Raw genomic sequence first — 23,043 nt, 5'->3', positions numbered from 1 at the left:
GACCAGCTTTCTACATGCAGAGGTCTGTTAGTTTTCAAAGACATCCTGTCCTCAGTGGGAGTTAGGGACACACATCTCTTTTGAATGGTCCCACTGATGTTTTCAATACTTATCTACAGAAATTATTATCCTGTGTCGATAATAAAGTAAACCATTATTTCTGTAAGGGCTTTATATTTTTGGAAAACCACAGCAGTATTATAAAAAAAAAAATTGCTGATGCTGCACTTTGGGAAGGCCAGTGGGAAATATTGCGCAGCTAATTCAAATTAGGACGCTGGTTTTCATTTGAGCATGTCTTATAAAGTGCTGTTCTGTAACACAGAAATGAGAACTGTGGAAAGCCAGTCATACGATGTGTTTCTTCATTAGAAATGTAGACCAGCACAGTGACAATTCAAGGAGTCTTCAAAAAAGATTAAAATTTGGACTGCTTCTCTGTCATGTATTTAACAACACCATGCTTATTCCACCATAGGGTACTCAAAGGTGAAAAGCCCACTAAGCAGGACTGGAATGTCACTCCTAGACTCTTGAACATTGTTAGACATCACCTAAGCAGAAAAAAAACCCCCCAAGAACCAAACCCCAACATAAATAAAAAACAACACAAAACCCCACACCTTAACCTGGTGTCCTGCAACTGTAGACTTTTCTTCCTTGGCCTCTGAGAACAGCCTGACCAAGACAATCTGTGGTGTTAATAGAAAGACACTTCAGTTCTGGCATGAGGCTACTGGAACCATGATCTTTGTGATCAAAATCCAAATCTAAAGTAAATTCTAAAAGAACAAGAGGGCAGTGCTTAACTCCTATCTAACAAGAAATTTCTGAGATGCCGAAAGTGATGTCATTAAGATTTTTGATGATGCTATTTTTTATATCATAGTAAAAACAACATTAATATTTTTGCTGAACTGTAATAAAATAGTTATGCTGACAATTTTAAAAAATAAATAGTAAAAATACAGACACAAGAGTTGTTAATCATGAATAGTTGTCCTTCTCACAGAATTGCTCTTACCCAGTACTAACACAACTCTTTCCTGTGGACCGTGTAAACATCCCTGAAAAATAGAAAAAAAAATTGGGTTATTTTATGGAAACAGGGAAAAAGCAAACTGTGGAGGACTAAAGTTGTAAATAAAGGAAAACCTACATGGTATTTCATTTTTCATGCCAAGAGGGTTTTATCTCATGTCTTTCTCTGACCATGATTTTAGTGATATTTCTCATAAAGCAGCCATCTTCAGACAGATTTCCACTTATCTGAAAAATACTATATTGATTCTGTGTCTATTATTGTACACAGTATTTTCTAGCAACAGCATCTAGATGACTAGAAGGTTATTCTTCCTGCTAGGAGTATATATTAACACAAATTTACTTTTGATTTTACATCAAGCAGTTAACAGCTGTTCAGAAAATTTGCCACTAGTGTAACAAGATCACTGGTGATCATCATATGAATCTTTTTGTAAAAACACTCGGGAAAATGAGGTAAGGAATTTGAAGACTGGCAGAGAGTAACAGCATAGCTAGGAAATGCTTTGCTTAATTTTACCTCTGCGCAACTTTTTATAGGGAAATCTTTAACTGAACCTCTTAAATGGAATTGGAGTTAACTCCTTTTAGAAGAAGGGAATGAAAATGTAATTCATGCCCATAGAGATATAGGAATCTTCAGTCAGAAGAATTTGAATTCAGCAGCAGAATGAATTAGTAAGCCTGTCTCTCACCCTCCATCGGGTGCATTTGTAAAGGGGTGTTTCTCTACAGTTTTATCAAGACACCTCCAATGCACAACCTGGAATAAATAAACTCCCTGCTGAGGAAGACTGGATACTGCATGGCTGTGGAAGCTCTAGTGTGTTGAAAAAATGGAAGCATGTCTCACCTGATCCCATGTCTACCTGGGAAAATGTAACGCAGGAAGAGGTGACAACAGGCTGTAAACTTAATGTTTTCCAGATCAATTCGGGCCTAAGATTGTCTGAAAAAAGTAGAAGTTCCAACGAGAGATGGGCTTGAAGACTCCTCCAACATCTCAGAAAGTTAAACTGATTAAAACTTTATTCTATCTGCCAACAGTGCCAACATGTTTGTGTATGTCTTGTCTGATGGTGATTCTAAGTTCACTGGGGTTCAGTGAAATTCTGGAATGTTATATGATTGTTTTCAAACTGTATAAACCAATATTTTTCCTTCAGTTTGTTTAAGTTCAGGTGGGCGATTGGAGGTTCCAGTGATATGAGGATTTATTTTTAAGGGTATAGGCTATCTGTCAGGAATTAAATATAAGTATGCTCTCACTATTACTAATTGTTCACACGCTTAATTCCACGTACATGAAAGGAAGGAAGAAAAAACACAGAAAGCCACTTCTAACCCTTTGTCTCCCCTGCAGAGCAGGTGGTAGGAAATGATGGGCACTACAGTGCCATTATTGGCTCCTCTCAGACCTGGAACGCTTCTGTGATAATCAGATCATCTAAGGCTCAGCTTCCCTTTCTGGTTAAAAGTTCATGGGGGTGCTGTAAATGGTAGATTTGTCTTCCCTTGGTCAACCAATTCCTTTTCAAAATAAAGGCAAAGATAGTAAAAATAAAAAACAAACAGGAAAAGGAAGTAACACAGAAGAAGGAACAACAAAAAGCTTGATCTGAGACACAACAAACCAGCAGTGAGCTTCAGAAGATTTTAAAAGACTCTAGAGAGGCCTGCATTAGAGATTAAATTAATTGCCCAAGCACACCAAAAGCTAATCCAAGAATAAAACCATGCTGTTTCTTATCTTCAATTAACTGTTAAAGATTTAGCAGACAACGGTTAAGAAATGGTTTTCCCTCATTCTGGCTTGGTCCAGAATATTTTTTGGATCAAGATGTCAAATAGCATCAATGTAGAATCCAGCAACTCTGGAAACAGGAGGGCCAGCAGCTCTCCTTTCTAACCATCTAGCAGTCCAGATGGTTTCTTTAGAGCACTTCTGATAAACAAGCTCTACAAACATGTTGCAGCCAAACCTTTTAAATGAGTCATTCAAAACACAACCCATTTTGATGTATTTAACAGCAAAACCTCCTTTTAAATTCCATTTAACTGCTTGGGCTAACTCACAGCTTGACTGGAAGAGTTGAAAACCATTTTCTCTCTTATTCTAGTTTGGGCAATTAATTCTACAGCTGACATTTACTATCTAAAAAAAAAAAAGCTACATCATTTATATAAAACACATTAAATACAGGATGTTGTGTACAGACTGTAGAGTACTCCCAAACAGCACATTTACACTTCTTACTACACAGGTAGTTGCTGTCTTCAAAGCCAGTTACGGAAAAGTAACTAAAATATGAATCAATATGTAAAAAGTACTAAAGTTCATATCAGGTACTGGGAACAAGACTCCTAATAAGGATAATACTGTCACGTTAATATCATTAACAAAGGAGTATACAATTCAGTAACACAGTAATAGCAACTTACCACCTAAAAGAAACCCATTTCAAATACCGCAGATGGTTCTTACACATGATACTCCTTTCACAAAGAACACAGAACTCTAGATACTGTTGATTAAATCAGCATAAAAATAAAAGCAGCTATAATGTGTTTAGATATGCTGCAACTCTTGCAAATGAGAGATTTATTATTTATTGATTTTTGTGCATCCTGCACTTAATTTTGCAGAAATTTTACATGAACTGCACAGATGAATCTCTTCAGTTTACTTCAGAGATTATTCCATGCTTTGAGGAACTGAATAGGGTTGCTCAGTAACCCTTTTTCTCCTCCCAAATGGCATTCTATTTAAACCACCTCAAACAATCCCTTCCTTCCATTTTTCAAATATTTCCTTCAAAATAGCTGTGAATTGTTGTCTTATGTGGTCACTTCATGATAGTTGGTTAGCGTTTTTACAAGTTCTTTAACCTCCCTTATGAAACCAGTCCCTGCGGTACTATAAATGTTGTTTTTCTCTTAGATTCATCCCCTGTAACAGAATATTTTGGACAGAATTTTGGATCCTTTTTTGAAGTGCAGGGTCATCAGTGTCATGCAAGAGAGAGGCATGCTGACTATGGACATCACTAGATAGGCATAAGAAGAAATAAGTAACTGTAATCACTATAGTCACAGAAGATTAACTCAAAATAATATAAAATATTTCATAATTAAAAGGAAGTATGTGTAATAAAGGAAAACCATGTTCAGTGGAAGTTTCCTTGCTGCCTACAGCTGGAAATTCACATATTCCATAGAGGTATTTTAACTAATTGGCTCTCAAGTTTACAAGACAAAAATCTCTGCCTGTTGCCAGATATTTTATTCAGGGCCTGAGAGAGAAACGTGTTCATATAAGTCATGATCCTGTGCATGCTTCCTTGGTGTCCTTGTGTGCCAAGACCGATGTAACAAACTTTGGGAATCTTCACTGAAGACCACAATGTGCTAACTGAGATTTGAGATAGCAGCCATCATCCTGACAATCTGGCAAACTGCCTAGGAGAATTCACTCCATCTGCTGGGAGAATTATGGATATTCTCTAAAGAGTCAATGATTTCCTGAAATCTGGCCAAAACCACATAAGTTAATTTTTACACAGATTTCAATTTCATTTGTAGCTAGGTACTTAGAGGGGTGGACCTTGTATAATAAAAATGATCTCGAAAAAAAAATTGAAAATATTTTCTAGGATGTCACCAAGGCCTTTATTATAAAATAATAAAGTTGTCCGTTTCCTGTATAAGGAATTCCTTTAGTGAAATCCTGTCCTTAAACTATAGTCACATAGTCTCCCTAGCAATATAATTAGGAAAGATTTGTAAATAAATTGGTTATAAATGTGTCTTGGGATACTTTTGTTTTCAGGAACTGCAACTGTGACTTCTCTGTTTATTCAGTTCTGCTCCCCTGGGCACATGTAAACAAGCAAGAGTGAGGGCAGGGTCTGGGAGGTTACAGAGGACAGGATTTCATCCTAATCTATTGTTCAGTGCTGTACTGACCTGTAGTAGACTGATATTATTGAAACTGATCTGATGTTGCATCTTAGACACTATATTCCTTCTCCCTCTTAACACACAAAATCCAGAACTACAGGAATATTATTAGATTATTTGTGGTGAAATCCTGGCCCAACAAAGGTCACTCCTGGGACTGACCAAGCAGTGTCAATGACATTAACAAGTTGGTTTAACAAAGACAAGATTCCAGCCCTGTCTTTTATCTCCTGTTAACAGGCTTTTATGTGATTTCAGAATGAAAAAAAAAAAAAAAGTCACCTGGCTGGCTAAAAATAGGAATGCAAACCAGAAAAAATAATGGCCCATTTAAGGAAGCAGTTTCTATTACACTTTCCAAGATCATACCTTATTAAAATCTTAAATTGTAAGTGCTTAATTTTTTCATAACCCCATAGAAAAATTAAACATGATCTTAAAACAGCTGAAATAAGCTGATACAGTCGTTGCCATCAGCTTTCTTCAGACCAGACTTAGTACTACTATCTTGTTTGCTTTGTAAGAATCTGTAGAACTACACAATCTTCTTCAAAGTCTGGGATGAACACTTTAGTTTGTATTCTAGTAATAAGTAGTCAACTGCTCAATATTTGGTTTACAAAATAAATGAGTCAATGTTGTGGTATTTGCATTTTCTTTTTGTATTTTAAATATCCCCTTTATTTTTACCATTTAGAAGTAGCAATTAATTAAAAAAATAACATGCACATAACTTTTCTGTGCATAAATATCCCAATATTTTAAATAATGTATATTATGGGGCTTAAGGTGGCCATAGCTATATACTACTGCTAATCTGAATGCTTCCAGAAGACAGGTAAGATGGTTTGCGGTGTTTCTAGTGGAAAAGCAAAACTACTATCAGTAATTCTGCACAAAACAATGATTCTCCTTTTCTCCCCACCTGAAAATCAGTAATTATCACAAAACCCACCAAGACCGGTACTTACTTGCAGTGTTAGTCTCAACAGAGACACCAAGGCTTGAATGAACCTAGGTCTTCATCTGTGTCTGAATAATTTTCCAGAGCTGTGGTGAAGTTCACTGGCACTGGGAAGTTCTCACATCTGCAAACCATGGCTGTTCAGTAGGCCAACAAGGCATTTTATTTTCCAGTGGTGCAAATCCAGCACTAAAATATGCAAAATTCCTGACCACAGCTATAGCCTACTGTAGCCCAAACTCTTTAAACTTCTAATATAAACATTTTCCCCAACCATATTTTTCTGCTCTTTCATAAGTGTGGGCTATTCTTGTTTTAATTTAATTTAAATTGAAGACAGAACTACAGGCTGCAATACAGACTATCTTGTGGCCTGAAAGAGAGAGGCAAGATTAGCGCTAAGAACATACAATCTACACAGCATGTTACTACAGTGTAAATCCTGACTTTCCTATCAAAGCCTCTCCTCGAAGCTTTCAGACTTTTAAACAATGGATCAAGAGTAAAGCAAACAGCAGCAGGTAGGGAAAAACTAACAGTGACTGCCACCAGCCTTTCTCCTTTTGTGAACTTCTTACCACAGAAAGGAAGCAGCAGCTCAGCCTTTATTTTTTCTATACTTGCTCGCTTTCTCAGTGTGGTCACTCATACTTGGCTGATTTTTGCTGCAAGGAGCGTAAAAGAGGGATTCACCTGTAGCTGCATCGGAACGTCTATATCATACTAAATAATTTGAAACCTTAAGTAAATTACTTTCTCTAATGAAAACTAAAATAATTACATATAAATCTGGATTGCTTTCTAGAGACTGAGTTTATCCAATTAGTGTAACACAGTTAAATGCAAAATCACGCATGGGGGAATAAAGAATGTGACTCCTAGCAACAAAACTGGAGGCTATTACATAGCTAAAAGCAGCTTTAGGATCTGGCTGAATTTGAATTCTCGGTGTGATTTAGTGAATTACAGTCTTCTTAAACTGTGAATGTACACCCATAAAATCTTGTAGTTAAAAAAAAAAAAGTAAGAAGCATGATCTATTTTGCAAATAAAAGTGAAACTAAGGGTCAAGATGAGCAGTACATTAGGGGAATACCTGCACATACACACATAAAATATTGTAGGCTGAAAATCTTTAGGAGAAAAGTAATACGCTATTACATTTTACATTATGGTGAAGCAGTAGTAACATTTTACAATTTTGCATCAAGACTGCATGTCTTTTTATGACACTATTAAAACACAAGACAGTATCTTAATGTAAGAAACACTGGATGAATTGAGTTTAACATGCTGTGCAGATGCTAGACAAGACAGCAGTGACTCCTCTAGCCTTTAAAAGTCTATTAATCTAAAGCAACAGGTAGGAGCTACGCCTCTTTTTATCATTCCTAATGTCCAAACCCCTTGACCTTAAAAAAATAAGGTGACATGTTTTCTGAAAACATCTGCAGTTCAAATAGAAAATGTTAGCTGCTTGTGATGTAAGATTTGGGGTAACAATAGCAGTCCACTACAGAAAAGAAAGAACGTAAGATGAAGGTTTTAAAGTCCACATTAGCATTTGCCTGCACCAGAAACAAGTTGTCACTTTCTGACCTCAAGGTACCTACGGTTTGTTATAGCCTGAATTGATTGTTGATATTTAAAAAAATCCAAGTAATCTCATGGCAATCTTTAAATACTTTCAATATAAGAGAATAGCCTGGCAACAAATAAAGCTGTATGCAACCATGCCAAGCTAGTTCAGCTAAAAGAAAATATTTATTCAGTTCCTATGTCTCCAGTCTGCTGCACCACATTCAAGAAGGCCCCTTCTGGAAAGCCTATTGAAAAAAACAACGACCACTTCCTTTTCTGTGACAGAATTTCAGGTTTTAATAAAAATGTAGGTTGCAAAATAACTCAGTTTCACCCAGAGGGAGAGAAACCCCTTGATTAAAATTGCTTCAGCAATTGGGATTGTTCTCTCTACATGAAAGCTGTCACACTTGCCTCCACATGTAGCAAGGTAGCGGGTTTCTGCAGTAAGAGTGAGCCAAATCTGGCACCTAAGCACTGGAAAAGGACAGGAACCCCAGTATTGCCCTTTGGCTAACGTTTCTAACTGGCTGACTCTGAACCCTCCTGCAAAGCATCCCATTCAGGCCTCAAAGTCCTTGTTCACCAGCTAGGGCCTGCCATCCTGAGGAGTCAGGTTGACAATTTGCCCCAATAAACTTTTTGGCGAGCAGTCTTGAATTCGTACTGAAGTCTTAGCTGTGAAAGCACGGAGGATGACAGAAGGATAGGTGGTCTTCAGTGAAAGAAAGCCTCAGAGTGGAGGTAGGAACTAAAAGCCAACCTTACCACCAGTCTAGTAGCTAGTCCAAAAAATGATTAAATCTATTCCCAGGGCCTGGGGACTCTATTGCAGTCACATATATGTCTTGCTTTGGTATATTCAGTCAGTTCCTATATTCCTGATAAACTGTTGCATTCTGCCTGAAAAAAATTTGAGTACTTGATGAAATCTTTCTTTTTTCTCCCCACCAAAACAAAGCAATAGTTTCTTTTCCTTTCTCAGGATAATTCCTGATTACTTTTTTTCCCTCTGGGTACTTTTTTCACGTTAATCTCTATGAAAAGAGACATGAAACACTTTAATGCACCGATCCTTGGAATGGCTGCAAGCCAAGTTAACAACAGACAACATCTCATAAAGATGTAAGTAGGTAATGAGATTTATTTTGGCAACACAGCAACATTTTTAAAGCATGTGACTTGTGGGAATGTAAAGTTTTATCACTGAGGGAGGCATCAGACAGACACAAACATCTTTACTGAATGCAACAATTAGGTTTATTCCTTTATCACAGGAATCGCTGTTCTGTTTCTAAACAGAGATAATTCAATTCATAACTTCTCAGCTAAAGACAGGTGGCCAGATCTTCCTGTAACTTAGACATATCTGATCTGTACTCTGCTCCGTTACCAGGCTGGAATGCTAAAGCGCAGTGAAAGGACCATTCATAACACCGCTGGGTGGACAGCAAATATGCTGGGCAGAAAAGAAAAGGAAAAGCATGTTGGACGTGCAGCCATTTCCTTGCCATGTCACAGCAGGCTAAGTGTGAAAAAAGGAAAGAAAAGGAACTAGTGCATGAAACTAAGCAGTCAGGATAATTGCAAAATAACAGTCTGATATTGCTATTAGCAGACAATGCTGCTTTTTCATGACTCAGTACAATCTCCTGATTATGTACATTGCATTGCAAAGCTGGTTAGGACAGTACCAGTATCTAGTAATTTATTACATATTTAGCAGTTCATTGGTTCCCATTAGTTTTAATAAGAATAATGTTTCATTCCACTGGGAGCCTGACCAACTTTTAGCATGAATGAAAAATGTTCATATTCTCATACTGGCATTTTTTGTTGACATACTCTAGCAAGGTTTTTGTCACATATTGATCTCATTTTTCTCTTGTACATTGTGAAAAAGTGTAATGAATTCTGAAATGTACTTCACTGACCCCCCCCATTGTAGATAAAAAAGACTATGAGAGGAGAGTAAACAGTTTTTCTTTCTACTGGTAATTTTATAATTGTATTGCCCTGTATATGCAAAACTTTTTATCTATTTCAACAATATGACAACAGAATAATGCAGAAGTTTTGAGAAAATTAGTCAAATACACCAGCTTTTGATACCTCATTCTATTTTCCAAACTTAAAGCCGTGGAACATCCCCAACATGTCCAAAAATCTCACTGCAAACATTACTGATTTGGTAAATACTACAGGAAAAAAAACCACCATGGAACTAGTAGGAGATTAAACAGAAAAAAATAAAGAAAAATATTTTAGATCATATAATGACATACATTATGGCAGCAAAATACTATTTTACAAAACAAAGTTACTGAGTATGGGAGGCCATTTGTTACAAAGAGACAACTTCAATCATCCTGTGGCCCAATGATTCTTAGCTGTAATCAGCCAAAAGGAACAAAATAAAATTAGTTGGTTTGTTTCAAATATAACTGAACCTCTCTCAAAATATATCAGTATCAGTCCAAGAGTTTTATTCTTAGTGTCTAGACATCGTAGGTTTTTGGGGGTTTTTTAATAACTATCAGCAAACTTCTTGGCAGTTAACTGTGTTGAACCCTGGCTGTTGTCTTGTCTGGACTAACACACTTATTTACTGAAACAAAACCTTCTCTTCAAGTTTCTGCTGGTTTAGTCCCCTGGTAACAACAACAAAAAAAAACCCCACCAACAAAAAAAAAGTTGTTGAAATGTAAATATTTGAGCACTACTAGATTAGGCTTAAGAATTTAGGAACTGTCTATATCTGTTAAAAAGCATGCATTATCCATCCAAGTTACTAGAAAAATGTATACCAGTACTTTGCCAAATTATTTTTATCTGACTTTGGAGAAAAAAAAAAAATCTGATTGCCCTAAAATTTTCATAGGATAGTGACTGAATAGTACTCATCAACATTTTGGAAAAGCAACAGGGTATTTTACCGGCCTGATGGAAAACACATAAATGAACCTATTGCAGTTCTGCTTTTCTAGATTTGCCTTACGCAATACTCAAAATCAAAGCATAGTGAAGCACAGGTAACTGCAACCTGAAGATGATTCTTAAGTCTGTTTCTTTGAGTTAGTCTTTAACTTCTCCCATTTCACTGTAAGGGAACTTAGAATTATATTAATTGCAATGATACTGTACCACAGAATGCTTTATTTTATGAAGTCATGAAGAAACAGATGAATCTCGGGTGGATCTAACAAAAGAACTGACCCAGGGCCCCAGAGAACCTAACACCTCACCAAGAAATGAGAGTAACTCATTATGTGTTCAGCAGTAATTCATATTCTGTGACTGAGAAACAAGATAAGGTAAACAAGAAGATCTCTTGCACAGAAGACTCATTTTGAGCTGAGATTGTGTGAACCTGGATATTCATTTGTGACATGATGTAAAGAATGAATGTAGAATCAAGTGCATTGGAAGGCAAGTCACAACTGGATCTATTTGAGGACACTGTGTAAGAACAGGCTGTATGTAACTATTATGACATTCCCATTAAAAGTGGGGAAAAAAATGTTCAGCACTAAGAGTTTTCAAATACACATTTGTGCTAGGAAAAAAAGTGTATGTTTAAATATCCTTTCTGAGTCTGCGTGTATTTTTTTCATATCACCTAGAACAGTGAATAGATGCTTTAATTTATGTGCCATAATATTAAAGAACCTACTGAATCTGTGTGTTTCATTATCAGCTCACAGCTTAGTTCTCAGCAATGGAGTCTCGATCATGAAAATCCTGCATAAAATAAGCAATATGGATCTTTGATAAAAGCCTACACACTGAAATCTTCTGCAAACAATCTAAACAATACATGTACTGAGAATAATACACTTGGAATTTACTTGGAAATGTGGCCCACTTTATTTTAACTGAAAAGCATTCATTATACAGTGCAAACAGTTCTTTGGCAAATTTACTGATTAAAATAAAAACAACAAAGACTTTGGTTTAGGTAACATTAAAAAGGAAAATAAATATGTAAAATTTGCAACATTATACAGTAATATTCTTACAGTGGATGCCGAGGAAATAGTCACCTAGCCATTGGCCACTGTTTCAGAAATGTTAAAATCAACGTTGATTCTGCAGACACTGCAAGAAAGCGAATTAGTACAACCCATGACTGACTACATTTTAAACTGTGGATAAAGACCTGTTTTTCCTGCATGGTTTATGATCAGATGGATGGTGGAAAATAACTCAGTATTACACTTACTTAAGCATATCCAGACTCATAAGCCCATTTTATATACCATATGAATAAACAGTGAACAGCACAGAAAACCTCCCACTTTACTCTGGAGGCTGCAGAAAAGGAACAATCAGATATAAGGTACTATTTTATAATGTATAAATGGAAACTCTCTTCTCGTATAAGTGGAAATCTTGAGAAAGTTTATTTAATATACAATTGGAATAAAAGAATGCAAGTAATAACCAGCTGGATGTGTTACTGCCTTATTTAACTGTTTAGACAGTTAAATTATATTTGAGTTAGCTATGCAATCCTCCCTCTTTGAGGAATTCCTGCTATAGGTCAATGGGAGTTCCATCTGAGTTGGAATTACAGGACGAGACATGTGGTTTGGACTCTCAGCAAAAGTCAACAAAATACCAGCGTATCAAAGAAATACAGGAATGACAACCTCTAGGAACTGTATGATAAACATGCTCGCCACACACAATTTCTAAAAGTATTAACATAGAAAATTACATAATTCAAAAAATTGTATATAAAATCAATTAAAATATTCTTTAAAATATAAATTGTAGTTCCATGTGTACCTCTACCACACACCTTTAACACACCATTCACATGTACATATTGCTCCTACCATAGATGAAAAGAGTTTCTGTAGTAAGCTTTAAAGATACACCAAAGATTGAATGTTTCATGGTATCAGTTTATCAAATTAGAAATTATTAATGTTAGTAATCAGAGAAGTTATGTGCCAAAATAATATAGCGGAACTCATATTGCTGTCCTAGGTTAGTTATTAGACAGGTATCTGATCTACCATGCAATAATTAAGTATTCCGTCTGTTTTCATAATGCAAAATTTTTAAGATGACAATGTTTAATTTTGTGCAGATTTATTTGATACTGAAACCTCCGTTCCCTAAATTTAAACAATAAACTCAGAACTCTGTGAACTACACCACTAAAGAGCTCTGGTTCTAGTTAGTCCTGACTTAGGACTTAAGGACAGAGCCATAAATTTTAACATATTAAGTATTCAAGGAGAGAATCAATTCTGAATAAACACAAAAAAGCTGTAAAATGAGGTATAATAGTTGTCCTTCACTGAATATAATATATATTTCCTGGTCAAAAATATGCACTTTGTATTCTAAAAAGTACAAAACTTTGAAATGCTAGTGTAGACATATACTCTATAACGTTAAACATTTATTAAATGGGAAATAAAGTCCATTGGCAGACAATTTTTAACTTGAATGATAAAAATATTGAGGTAAAAATATATATGCATTAGATGAAACTGAAAAAAAAAAATTCAAATACCTTGTCAGAAAAAGTAGTCAATCCACAATTACTCATGATCCTTGATTTTGATTGTTCTTTTTGTCAACAAACAGTGCCACAAAATAACCAGGAACCTATTTCTATTGACAACATGCACAATGAATCAGTAGGAATCTTTGTATACAAAATGGCATGTGACATCTTTTCACATTTTCAAAACAGGGCCACACAAACTCGTGAGCTGATCTGAGATCAAGAGAAGCATGCTTTAAAACTGAACTGGATGATCATGTTACAATGATTTAAAATAAATGAGGAAAAAAAAGTTGCCAAGCAATTACATATGTTTTGACAAAAGGGATTACGCTCACTTTAAGATCAAATGCTACTTTGTCATCTATGATTTTCTAGAATGAGGAACACTGTCAATTATATCCGTAATTTACACAAAGCAACTGAATGTACCTTCCAATTACCTTTCTCTTTATTTACTTACTAATTCTAGGGTTTTTGCTTTGAAAATCTTAATAAATTTTGCTCCTTGAATGGGTGTTGAAAGGTGTCGTGTAGTTTTCTTTATTTCCTTGCTAGTTCAGATGCAGAAATGATAGTGTGATTCACCAGAATTTCCATGCATAGGTGTTCGCAGAAACTGGCCCTCCACAGCATTGCTCTGGGCACAGTGACCTTGTGTTTTCATTTTCCCTGCATTTACTATGTAATAACAAAGAGCTATATATCAAGTCAGACTGGTACTGAAAAGGGATAGTAAACTTTCAGTGTCGCTAATTAAAGACAGGAAATGAAGTGTCCATTTTAAAGTAAGTCTTAAACCCAGTCATTTTGGGTACCTAAAACTACCTGACAGTGTTCTTTTAAAAGTAGCACCAGTTTGAGTTTGTCTAACCTGAGAAGTTTAATACACAATTAACATTGACCTGTTTGCTAATTTCCCTTTCATTAATTTTTGCATTGTGATTACCTTCACGGGCAGAAAATACATTACGTTATACTGTTACAGCACCATTAGAATATTGTAAATCTTGGTTTCTTGCTGTTGTTAAGACTGTAGTTACCTGTTTTTGCCATCAGCAGGCATTGAAATTATTTGAGGAGTATGCACCCTAAATTCTTAAAAAGCAGACTTATGGCTTCTTTTTAATAATATTTTGTTTTAAGCAGACTGGACAGCAATCTCCTTTAACCTTCACAGGCGCTTCGCAGTCAGCTGGTGGGCATGATTCTACAAAACAAGTTATCTGACCAACCTGTGTCAGGAAAAAAAAGTAACAAAACCGTAACAGACTTAACTACATGTTCCAAACAAGAAACACATTTTTCATATCAGCGAAGAACACGCTGTTATTTGTCCTCTCTAAGATCTTGGCTATTATGATTAACTCCACATAGTTTATTTCATCATAAACTTATACTGAGAAAGCTCTTTGTATTATACCATCTTTTATGGAGCAGTATACCATTTCATCTAATGTTCAGGCATGGAACTCTAGGATACCAATTACTGACATTTTTCTTTTATCTTTTTTTAATTTCACCATGATAAAAGAAAATTAAAATCTAGCACTAAGATGAGCTTGTATTGATTTTTTTATGTATTTTAGTAGACCTTTTCAAGAAGTCTCTCACTTTGCAGTTAAGTTTGCCAGTACAACTATAGATCAATGAAAATGGAAAGTTAAAAAAAGTATATAAAGGCTGGACTGAAAACCAGTGTCAAGGACAGGGATAGCTGAACATTATGATTTTTTTTGCACCAAATAACTGAACATCCATAAAAAGAACAATTAGTAATGATTACCCAGAAATTAGCATGCACAAAACTGGAACTGCTGTTTTAGAAGCAGAATCTAATATAATTTCTATCTCAAAATGGATTTCCACATACTTACTTTGCATTCACATACAGTACAAGGGTCCCTTTTCCAGGTTTCATTGCTGGAATATGATTTACCCTTTTCATCAGTGCAATCAGTTTTACTGAGGCGAGATTCAAGTTTTTTTATCTGAAAACATTAAAAAAGTTAATAATCAAAGAAAGGGTTTTATTTGTGCAAGGTATTCAGTCTTTTATGCTGCATAATCCATGACAAATACTTGTCTGGGTTTTTCTTCTCACTCCACAGTTTTCATAATGCTAAAATATTGTAAACAGGTAATATGTATGGAAACAGCCTTTCAAAAGAAAACTAACAGAAAATATATCTTTCTTAACTTTGGAATATACAATTAGAGCATACAAAGAGAAATAAACTACGTGTGACACATGGAAAGGCAAATCTAAACTTTCAAAAATGAAATGGAAAAAACAATAAAAATTTAAAATGTTTGCTTGGATTTTTGACTATTTTTTCATTAATGATGAAAAAAGGGGTTATATGACTAGTTATTTTGCTGATTATATGCTTCTTGGAAACAGTAATTAGAAAGGCATCATTTTTAACAATCCCTCTGTCTTTTTTACATCCAGAAAAAACAGAAGAACTTACTGAAACGTAATAAGTCTTAACATAGCATTTCCACTGTCAAGATGGGAGCATTGATGAGTACAAGCATTAAATAATACCATCAAAGATGGAATTGGGTTACTATGCAAATAAATACATGACTTGTATCTATAAATTACATGGAAAAGCTGCTCTGAAGGAACTTAATTATTCTAGGCAAACATTTTAGCCCACTTTGGATTTGTCTGTCCTCTAAGGTATACATCTTTAAAACTGAATTCCACTATGGCAGTTATTCTGAATAAAGAGTTTGTGTATGCCATGTTGTAAAAGTCTTCTTAAAGTGATCTAGATCTGAACTATGATTACAACGGTAGTCTGGCCTATTTTATGAAGACTACATTTGAATCAGTTTTACAGAGATTCTATACATTTCAGATAGGAAAAAAAGATTTTATTAACTCTACAAACAAATTTTTAAAGAAAGACTCATTCCATGTTTAGTAGAGAATCATAGAATGGTTTGGGTTGGAAGGGACCTTAGAGATCATCCTGTTCCAATCCCCTGGGTTGGAACAATGGTTACACAAGGCTTCAGGTTCAAAAGTCAAGTGGAACTAATTGTAGAATATTTCAGTATGATTTCAAAAGAACATAGAAATAAAAACACACTGTGTTGTGTTTTTTTTTGAGATAGTATGTGGTGGATTTTGGCTGAAGTAGATGTCCAAATACTAAAAACTTAAGAGGAATGGTGATAGGAAAACATTATTGATTAAATATAAAATTAGAAACTACCCATTATAGCACTTTACCTGGTTTCTGAGGCTTGAAATAGTTTTTTGCATTTCCAAAACAAACTCTTTGAAGTCATTCACTGCAGGCATGTTAGTATTTTCATTAGACGCTGATGTGGCATTACGAAAATATTTACTCTGTTTCACAGAACTGCAACAAACGAACACCAAGTCAGGATATTCATCTAACTTTTATTATTTTGCTAGATATTTTAAAACAGCAAAAATGTAAAAGAAGCGTAACCAACAAAGGTAGGAACCACAACAGCACACAAGACCCACTGGTGCTGAAGACAGTCTCAGGTCAAGTGAGCTGTGGATTATTGTTAATATCACTAGCAACAGGGAATTTCTTCTACTTAGAAAAATAACATATGTATTTCATGCAGGGGGAAACAAAGTTGTCATCAGTGGCACTGTAAAGCAACACCTTAAATCCACTAGTAAATCTCTTAAGCCTTCGATATGAAAGCAAAAAAAAAAACCCAACAAAAAACCAAAACAAAACAACCAAAACCAAGTGTTACTCCCAAATACAAAATTCAGGTTTCGCTTTCAGATCCAGTTTCTCCCTCTAGATACTCATTAGCCAAACACATATTTAAAGAAATATGACTTTGAAAAGGAAAAAGTTGGTTTTCATGAATAAATGAGAAGTACTTTTAGATAATAACATATTCCTGTGTCCCATTTTAACTACCATTTGAAATCAATACTGATTATTGAACACAATATCTAGTCTTCTGTTTATAGCACTTTTCAGCTGATACCTGATAAGAGAAGTACAACACTACATTATGTTAATTAATTTAATCTGTTCATGGGAAACAGTTATCAAAGGAACTGTCTATAAATCATAATATATTATTTGACACCACTTTAGAAAACATGTACTCAAAACCAAGGATAACACTAATTATTAAGGCACATCACATTAAGATTCTTGAATCTATAACAAGCGTTCCTATTGCGTTACCATGTCTTCTCCAGAGCTAAGGGATACCCAAAGAATGAACTGGCAAAGAAATCCTCTCTCATGTAATAGGGCTCATGATTTGTAATCCTTCTGAATAAATTAAAAGAGCACTTATTGGCAGGTGTTCAAGCTACTTGGTTTCCCATAGTTTCATCTAAATTAAAGAAAAAGAACTCTAAGCAACATAACATGCCAAAATTTAAATAAACCAGCTGCTATTGTATAACAAAAAGTTTAATCTTCCCCACCTGCTCAAGTTATTGAAAATGAGAAGGAAAAAAAAGGAGGAAAAAATCTTCTCACCACAAATGCAATATAATACAACAACGAGCATGAGAACTGATGCGAATGTTGAAGGACTGAGGGTGTTTAGCTTTACTTATGCTATAAATAAAGTATTGTAAATTTACTATTTTGTAGTCATAATTAGTAACTGGACTGTTGTAGATCTTTGAGTTTCATTTCTGAAACAGTCAAACAGCAAGTTAAAGAAAACAGGAAGTTTCTCAGATATGGGGGGGGGGGGGTGGTTGCTTCTATTTTTATTTCATTTAATCCTCATTATGGGACTAGCATTATGGGACTATTCATTATGGGACTAGCATCTTTAAGAAGTGAATTGCTGTTTTGTAAATTTAAAAACTTCTAACAGTTCACTTGCAAAGACAGACTAAACATCCTTCTTCAAGGATTACTTCAAGGGAACCTGTCTTTTTTTATCATCTATAAGTAAGTTTATACTTAGCTTCTGTCTGCTTTTGTCTAAAATCTTAGACATCTAAAGGCTCTATTACTTCTTGACAGCTTCCTATCAATTAAGTGAAATATAATGGTGGTGTTTTTTCCCGTGCTATAACATCCACGTGAGTATTTGAAACTGCTGAAATAAATTTACCTATGTATCTGTCTAGCCGCTTTCCTTGACAGCATGGGTAGACCCTGTCTGGTCATCTCAGTCAAGGAGATAATTTTGGAAAGAACTATCATTCAAAAGCATCTCGAATTTGCTCATCATGAAGGAACTTCGCAAGAAATGTTTGGTCTGAGCAAAATTCATTTCATTTCACTAATTCACAGATAAATTTTGATTCCCTAGAAATTACAGGGATCCTGAGCAGTTGATCATTTCTGACTGACATTGTGATTTACTTCCTTGCTAGAGCATTTTGAGGATTATGGAGTTATCAACAACACTGTATCACTACTGTTCTCCACTCCAGCTCTAAGTATTTTGGTACTAGAAGCAATCCATACAAATTACTACAAATTTTTATGCTAGTGTTATCAACACTTGGTTTCCTCCTATTTCTACAGGAGGACCTAGCAGCTCCAAGGAAGAAACAGAAATAATTCAGTTTGGTTACAGTAGGAATGTAAGACTCCAAATCCCCCAAATTATGCTTCATTACAGAGTCTTTTCATGAAAACCAATGAAAAAACAAAAGCACTATACTGTGTCACTTACAAAGGGTCTTAAATTTAAGCTTGGAGGAAAAAAAAAGGTGTTTTACTGTTAGCAGATAAGCATCAGAATTTCACAAAATGCATCTTAAAAGAAAATAGCAAACTCATACAGGACTCTACCACAGACTGTGCTATACCACAAAAAAAAATGCAAACTCTGCAGTTTTCAATTTGTAGTTGTAGTGTACAGTTCAAGTGTCAGAATGAAATACATCAATCAAACTTGAGAAAGCAGACAGTAGAAAAAAAGTGGTATGCACTTACAAAGAAATCATTGAGTTTCTTTCCATTTTGAAAAGAAATGCTTCTTCATACTTTGGGGAAAACAAAATAAAAAAATCTCACCTTATTGTCTTGGACATTTTCATTTTCTTCAAGGGCTTGTCCTCCTGAAAGCTGTAATCAAGAGAACGTCTTCCCCGAAAGTGATATGAAAATGCATTAAACTGTCCTCTAGTTCTACAGTCTGAAATGAGACAAGAAATTACACATTACTACAGCTTAATTCAGCAGTTACAATATTAATATGATTTTACAGTGTCTTCTGAATTGGCAAAGGCCAATTGAATCACACATTGTCTGATCCCTCTGGAATCTGTTTGATAGCCATTAAATATATCTCAGTGATACAGCATTTAAACCAGATGGGTGCAGAAAATTATTCACAGACCAGCTTTTTAGTATGAAACAAAGGAATAAACGTTATTTTCAAAAACCTATCAATGCTACTTTAACTATTGTTTTCACTCCTGAAATTCAGGCTCTCTTGGGTTTTCATTATTTCTTGCTTTTGGAATGGGGTAGTTACATATGGAGGAAAACAATGACAGAAAAAACAGCCTGTTGCTTCCTTATCTATTCCTGTTATTTTTGGCATCTGAAAGAGAATCTTTAATTAAATCCTGGAGAACTTTGCAGACACATTTTACTGGTTGACCAGCCCTATTACCAAATTTGAGGGATCTGAAGGTATCACGAGTTACTCAGATACTTTCTACCACAGAGTGAAAATCTCAAGCCTGAGAATAATCATGAGAGAAATCTTCTAAGATCCTAAGAGGACGTGTTCACAGAATGAAGTATGTCTTTCCTTCGGTTCACTTTATTTTGCCTTCCAAACACAGTGAGTATTTGGAAGGAGTCCTACTTGAAAAAGGAAAACAAAACTGGAACAGCACTTTGGAGAGGAGACAATGAGAAAATAGAAGTTTTCTCATTTCTCTTCACAGAAGCTTTAAAACAAAAAGTTATAATGGGCCAAGCTGCAGCAGGAACCAACAGCTTGTTCAACTATTAGAAGGAAAGAGACTGCTAAGAAAATAGAAGAGAAAGCTGAAATACAGAATCCCATGGACATATCCCAGCTAAGTCTGGTATTAGCACAGTGAGCCATGGAAGCAACTTAACAGGGAAAGAAGTTATTTTCTCTAATGTTTCAAATTTATTCACAAAGTCAGTAACATTTTATATTTTTCTGAAATTTAGCAGTAGCTAGATCAAATACCTAAAGTATGAACACAAAATATTGCACAAGTTACAAGTCAAAAAAAGAGGCTTGAACAGAGCAACTCTAAAAACAAATGTAAAGTAGTTCTGTGATTATACAAAAATAGGTGTCTTGGACTACTTTTACTTGTACTGGACTTTTACTAAAACTAGACTATTACAATTTCCCTGTTAGGAAAAACTTTGTTTGTCTATGGGTTAATATCATTTACGATAGAAAAAAAAAAGAGTGATCAAAAAATACTAATTGATTTTTCAGTTCAAAAATAATACCTATAGATCATTCTTTTTATCATTAATTTATCCACAATTATTCTTCCCTTTTCTCTCTTTGCAGCCTGTCCCATTCCTGAGGAAATTTATTACCTTCCTCCTATAATAACAGCACCACCAAAGAACTAGATTATATTTACTGCCAATATATTGTTCATTCTTCTTGTGTGTTCTGCTTTTTCTCACACAATTTTCTTGCTGCCTGCTCAGAAACTAAGCTCTTTCAGATGGGAACAGACTGCTGTGTCTGTAAGATGCTTGGCACGAAGGCATTTTTGATTACTCTTAGACACTTTTATATTTATAGTATGGTGAGAAAAGAGGTCACACTGAAGGGCCATTGGAGAAAGAGCCAGTTTTTAGAGGAATTTTTTTTCTTAAATCAATCTGTTGCTTAAAGTTCTCTTGACTATCGTAGAAATTTTAGTTTCTCTTGGAAGCAAATTGTGGAAGGTTTCTGCTATACTCCTTTGTTTAATAACTGCTAACGTCACCTCACATAATAAATTTTTTGGGGGGTACAATAACACAATGGCCTATTGTTTTTTTTTATTCTTAGGTTGGTTTTTAGAAACAAAGGTCTGAAATCCTGGGAAGGTTTTATCACCTTAGACTGGTAAATATGAGAACCATATGTTCAGTGGCAGCTCCAAGTACACAGACCTGACATTCCTGTAGTTTTTAAAGACTCAAATACGTCAACTTGCCAAATGAACAACTCTTGTTCTTGTTTTCTGTTTCAGGTACAAGCACGAGGACTGTCGTTGCTGAAAGGTGCAGGACAGAGTGCTCTAGCTTTCAGAAAGCCTAAACCAAGAAAACTATTGGTCTTATTTTTTTTAAACAAAGAATACCTTAGCAGTAGTAGTAAATGAGAATAATGAGCCTAAAATTCTGTTATTTTCAGCCTACCTACCAAATTAGCTATACCCAGTCCAATTAATTTTCTGCACAGAAGCTGAATGTTTAAAAGCAACCTAAGAATTCTTTTCCTCTACGGACAATGGTTCTTCCAGAAGCTAGATATTACACTGCAAGAGTCAAGACAGTATGTTTGCATATGTAAGCCATGTGTACATCTTCAGAAAATACCATTTCCCATAAGGTTTTAAAAATGCACCTATAATATACATCTGATAGAAAAAACCCCTGACATTTTGAAGTATTGAGCACTCTTAATTCCCAGTGAATCACCTCTCGAAACTGGGGTCAAGGAGAATTAATCTAAGATCAAGGAGATTAAACCAAAACTTAGGAGACTAACAGAACATGAAGAAAAGCACATATAATGTAATTATTGCTCCTATTTGATACTACTTCCATTTTCTGAGATTTATTGTAGTGAATTAAGTTGCTGTAACTGTAAGCATTTGTATGTATCTAAGAACTCCTATTCATGCCAGAGGGATCAGTAAGTGGGAGGAGAAACACTAAAGCTGTCTGAAATGTCATAAGATTTTTTTTTCAGTAGATGTTTTCACAAAGCAGCTACTTAATTACACAACATAGGAAAAAAGAGTTTTCACTCTAAAAGAAACCTTAACTCAAAGTAACTGTTTTTTGCTAAATAGGCAACATCCCTTCACATTACACTGCACCTCTTCTTCTGTTGAGTAAGAATGTCTAAGAAATGATAAACCAAATAGCAGCAAAAAAGGGTAATATGTAATAAAATCCAACAGCAGTCTGCTCGAATTGGAACAGAGGCATTTTGCATAAATATTATTGAAATATCTGGACAAAAATAATGGTATAGAAGGTAGAAGATAAAATGACAACCCAGACTGTCATATCCCAGCTGATACACTGGGGAATTCTAATGATAAAGATGTTCTCTGCAGTTGACCTCAAAGTTCAGAAACCGATGCTGCCAAAACTAGAAGGCTCAGACATCATTGGGAAAGAAAATATCCAGAAAATTTACAAAACATGACTATATAAATTGTTAATATACAGCTACTGCTAGCCTAAAGACATTTAAAAACATGTCTTTACGATTGGATGTTGGATGGCCTGCAGGAAGATAAAAACCTGTTAGGTTCTTAACACCAAACCAAAGCAAACCCAGCCTCCCCAGCAGAAAAAATTAAACAGAACTAGTTAGAAAGTTTCACAGATTATAACCATGCATCTTTTGGAATATAAATATCAATGATCAGTGGGGAAAAAATAATTTCAGACAGACTGAAAAGCCATAAAATTTTGGAAATTTCAAAAGTAAGGACACTGAGAACTGACCTGCCCATTAGATTGTGAAGGTACTGATGTCCTAGAATAGTAACAGTCCAGAGGGAAGAAGGAAATCCTCCAACTGCCTAGTTTTGCAGGCATCACAGACACCTCCATTAGGATGCCCTCCTACCCATGTTTCCTCTAGAGACAATGGACATTGACACAGGAAGAGATTGCAGTCTGAATTGTCCTCTGGAGGAATCTCTCTACTACCTGTGGTGGGATTTGACAGGCTGAGATCTTAGGTCTGGGGTCTCATCCTGGAGTTTGGGTTTAAACACAATGAAGGA

At 35.2% G+C, this 23,043-nt stretch overlaps 1 protein-coding gene across 2 annotated transcripts in view; it reads right to left on the bottom strand.

The window, feature by feature from the left end:
* Positions 1–11,392: 11,392 nt before the first annotated feature.
* The window catches only part of PXDN (peroxidasin), a 90,283-nt gene continuing 78,632 nt past the window's right edge, over positions 11,393–23,043 (bottom strand). For both annotated transcript variants that reach the window (XM_055810689.1, XM_055810690.1), the window contains 4 exons: positions 19,088–19,208; positions 16,321–16,453; positions 14,951–15,064; positions 11,393–14,308 (listed from right to left, as the gene is read on the bottom strand). In XM_055810689.1, the coding sequence (XP_055666664.1) occupies positions 14,186–14,308; positions 14,951–15,064; positions 16,321–16,453; positions 19,088–19,208 (491 nt within the window). In that variant the 3' untranslated portion in view covers positions 11,393–14,185. The remainder of the gene's footprint in view (positions 14,309–14,950; positions 15,065–16,320; positions 16,454–19,087; positions 19,209–23,043) is intronic.

The sequence above is a fragment of the Falco peregrinus genome, chromosome 7 (genome assembly GCF_023634155.1).
Source record: "Falco peregrinus isolate bFalPer1 chromosome 7, bFalPer1.pri, whole genome shotgun sequence".
NCBI classification, from domain to species: Eukaryota; Metazoa; Chordata; class Aves; order Falconiformes; family Falconidae; genus Falco; species Falco peregrinus.
Note: the sequence above shows the minus strand (reverse complement) of the source record. Positions and strands in the feature narration are given on the sequence as shown.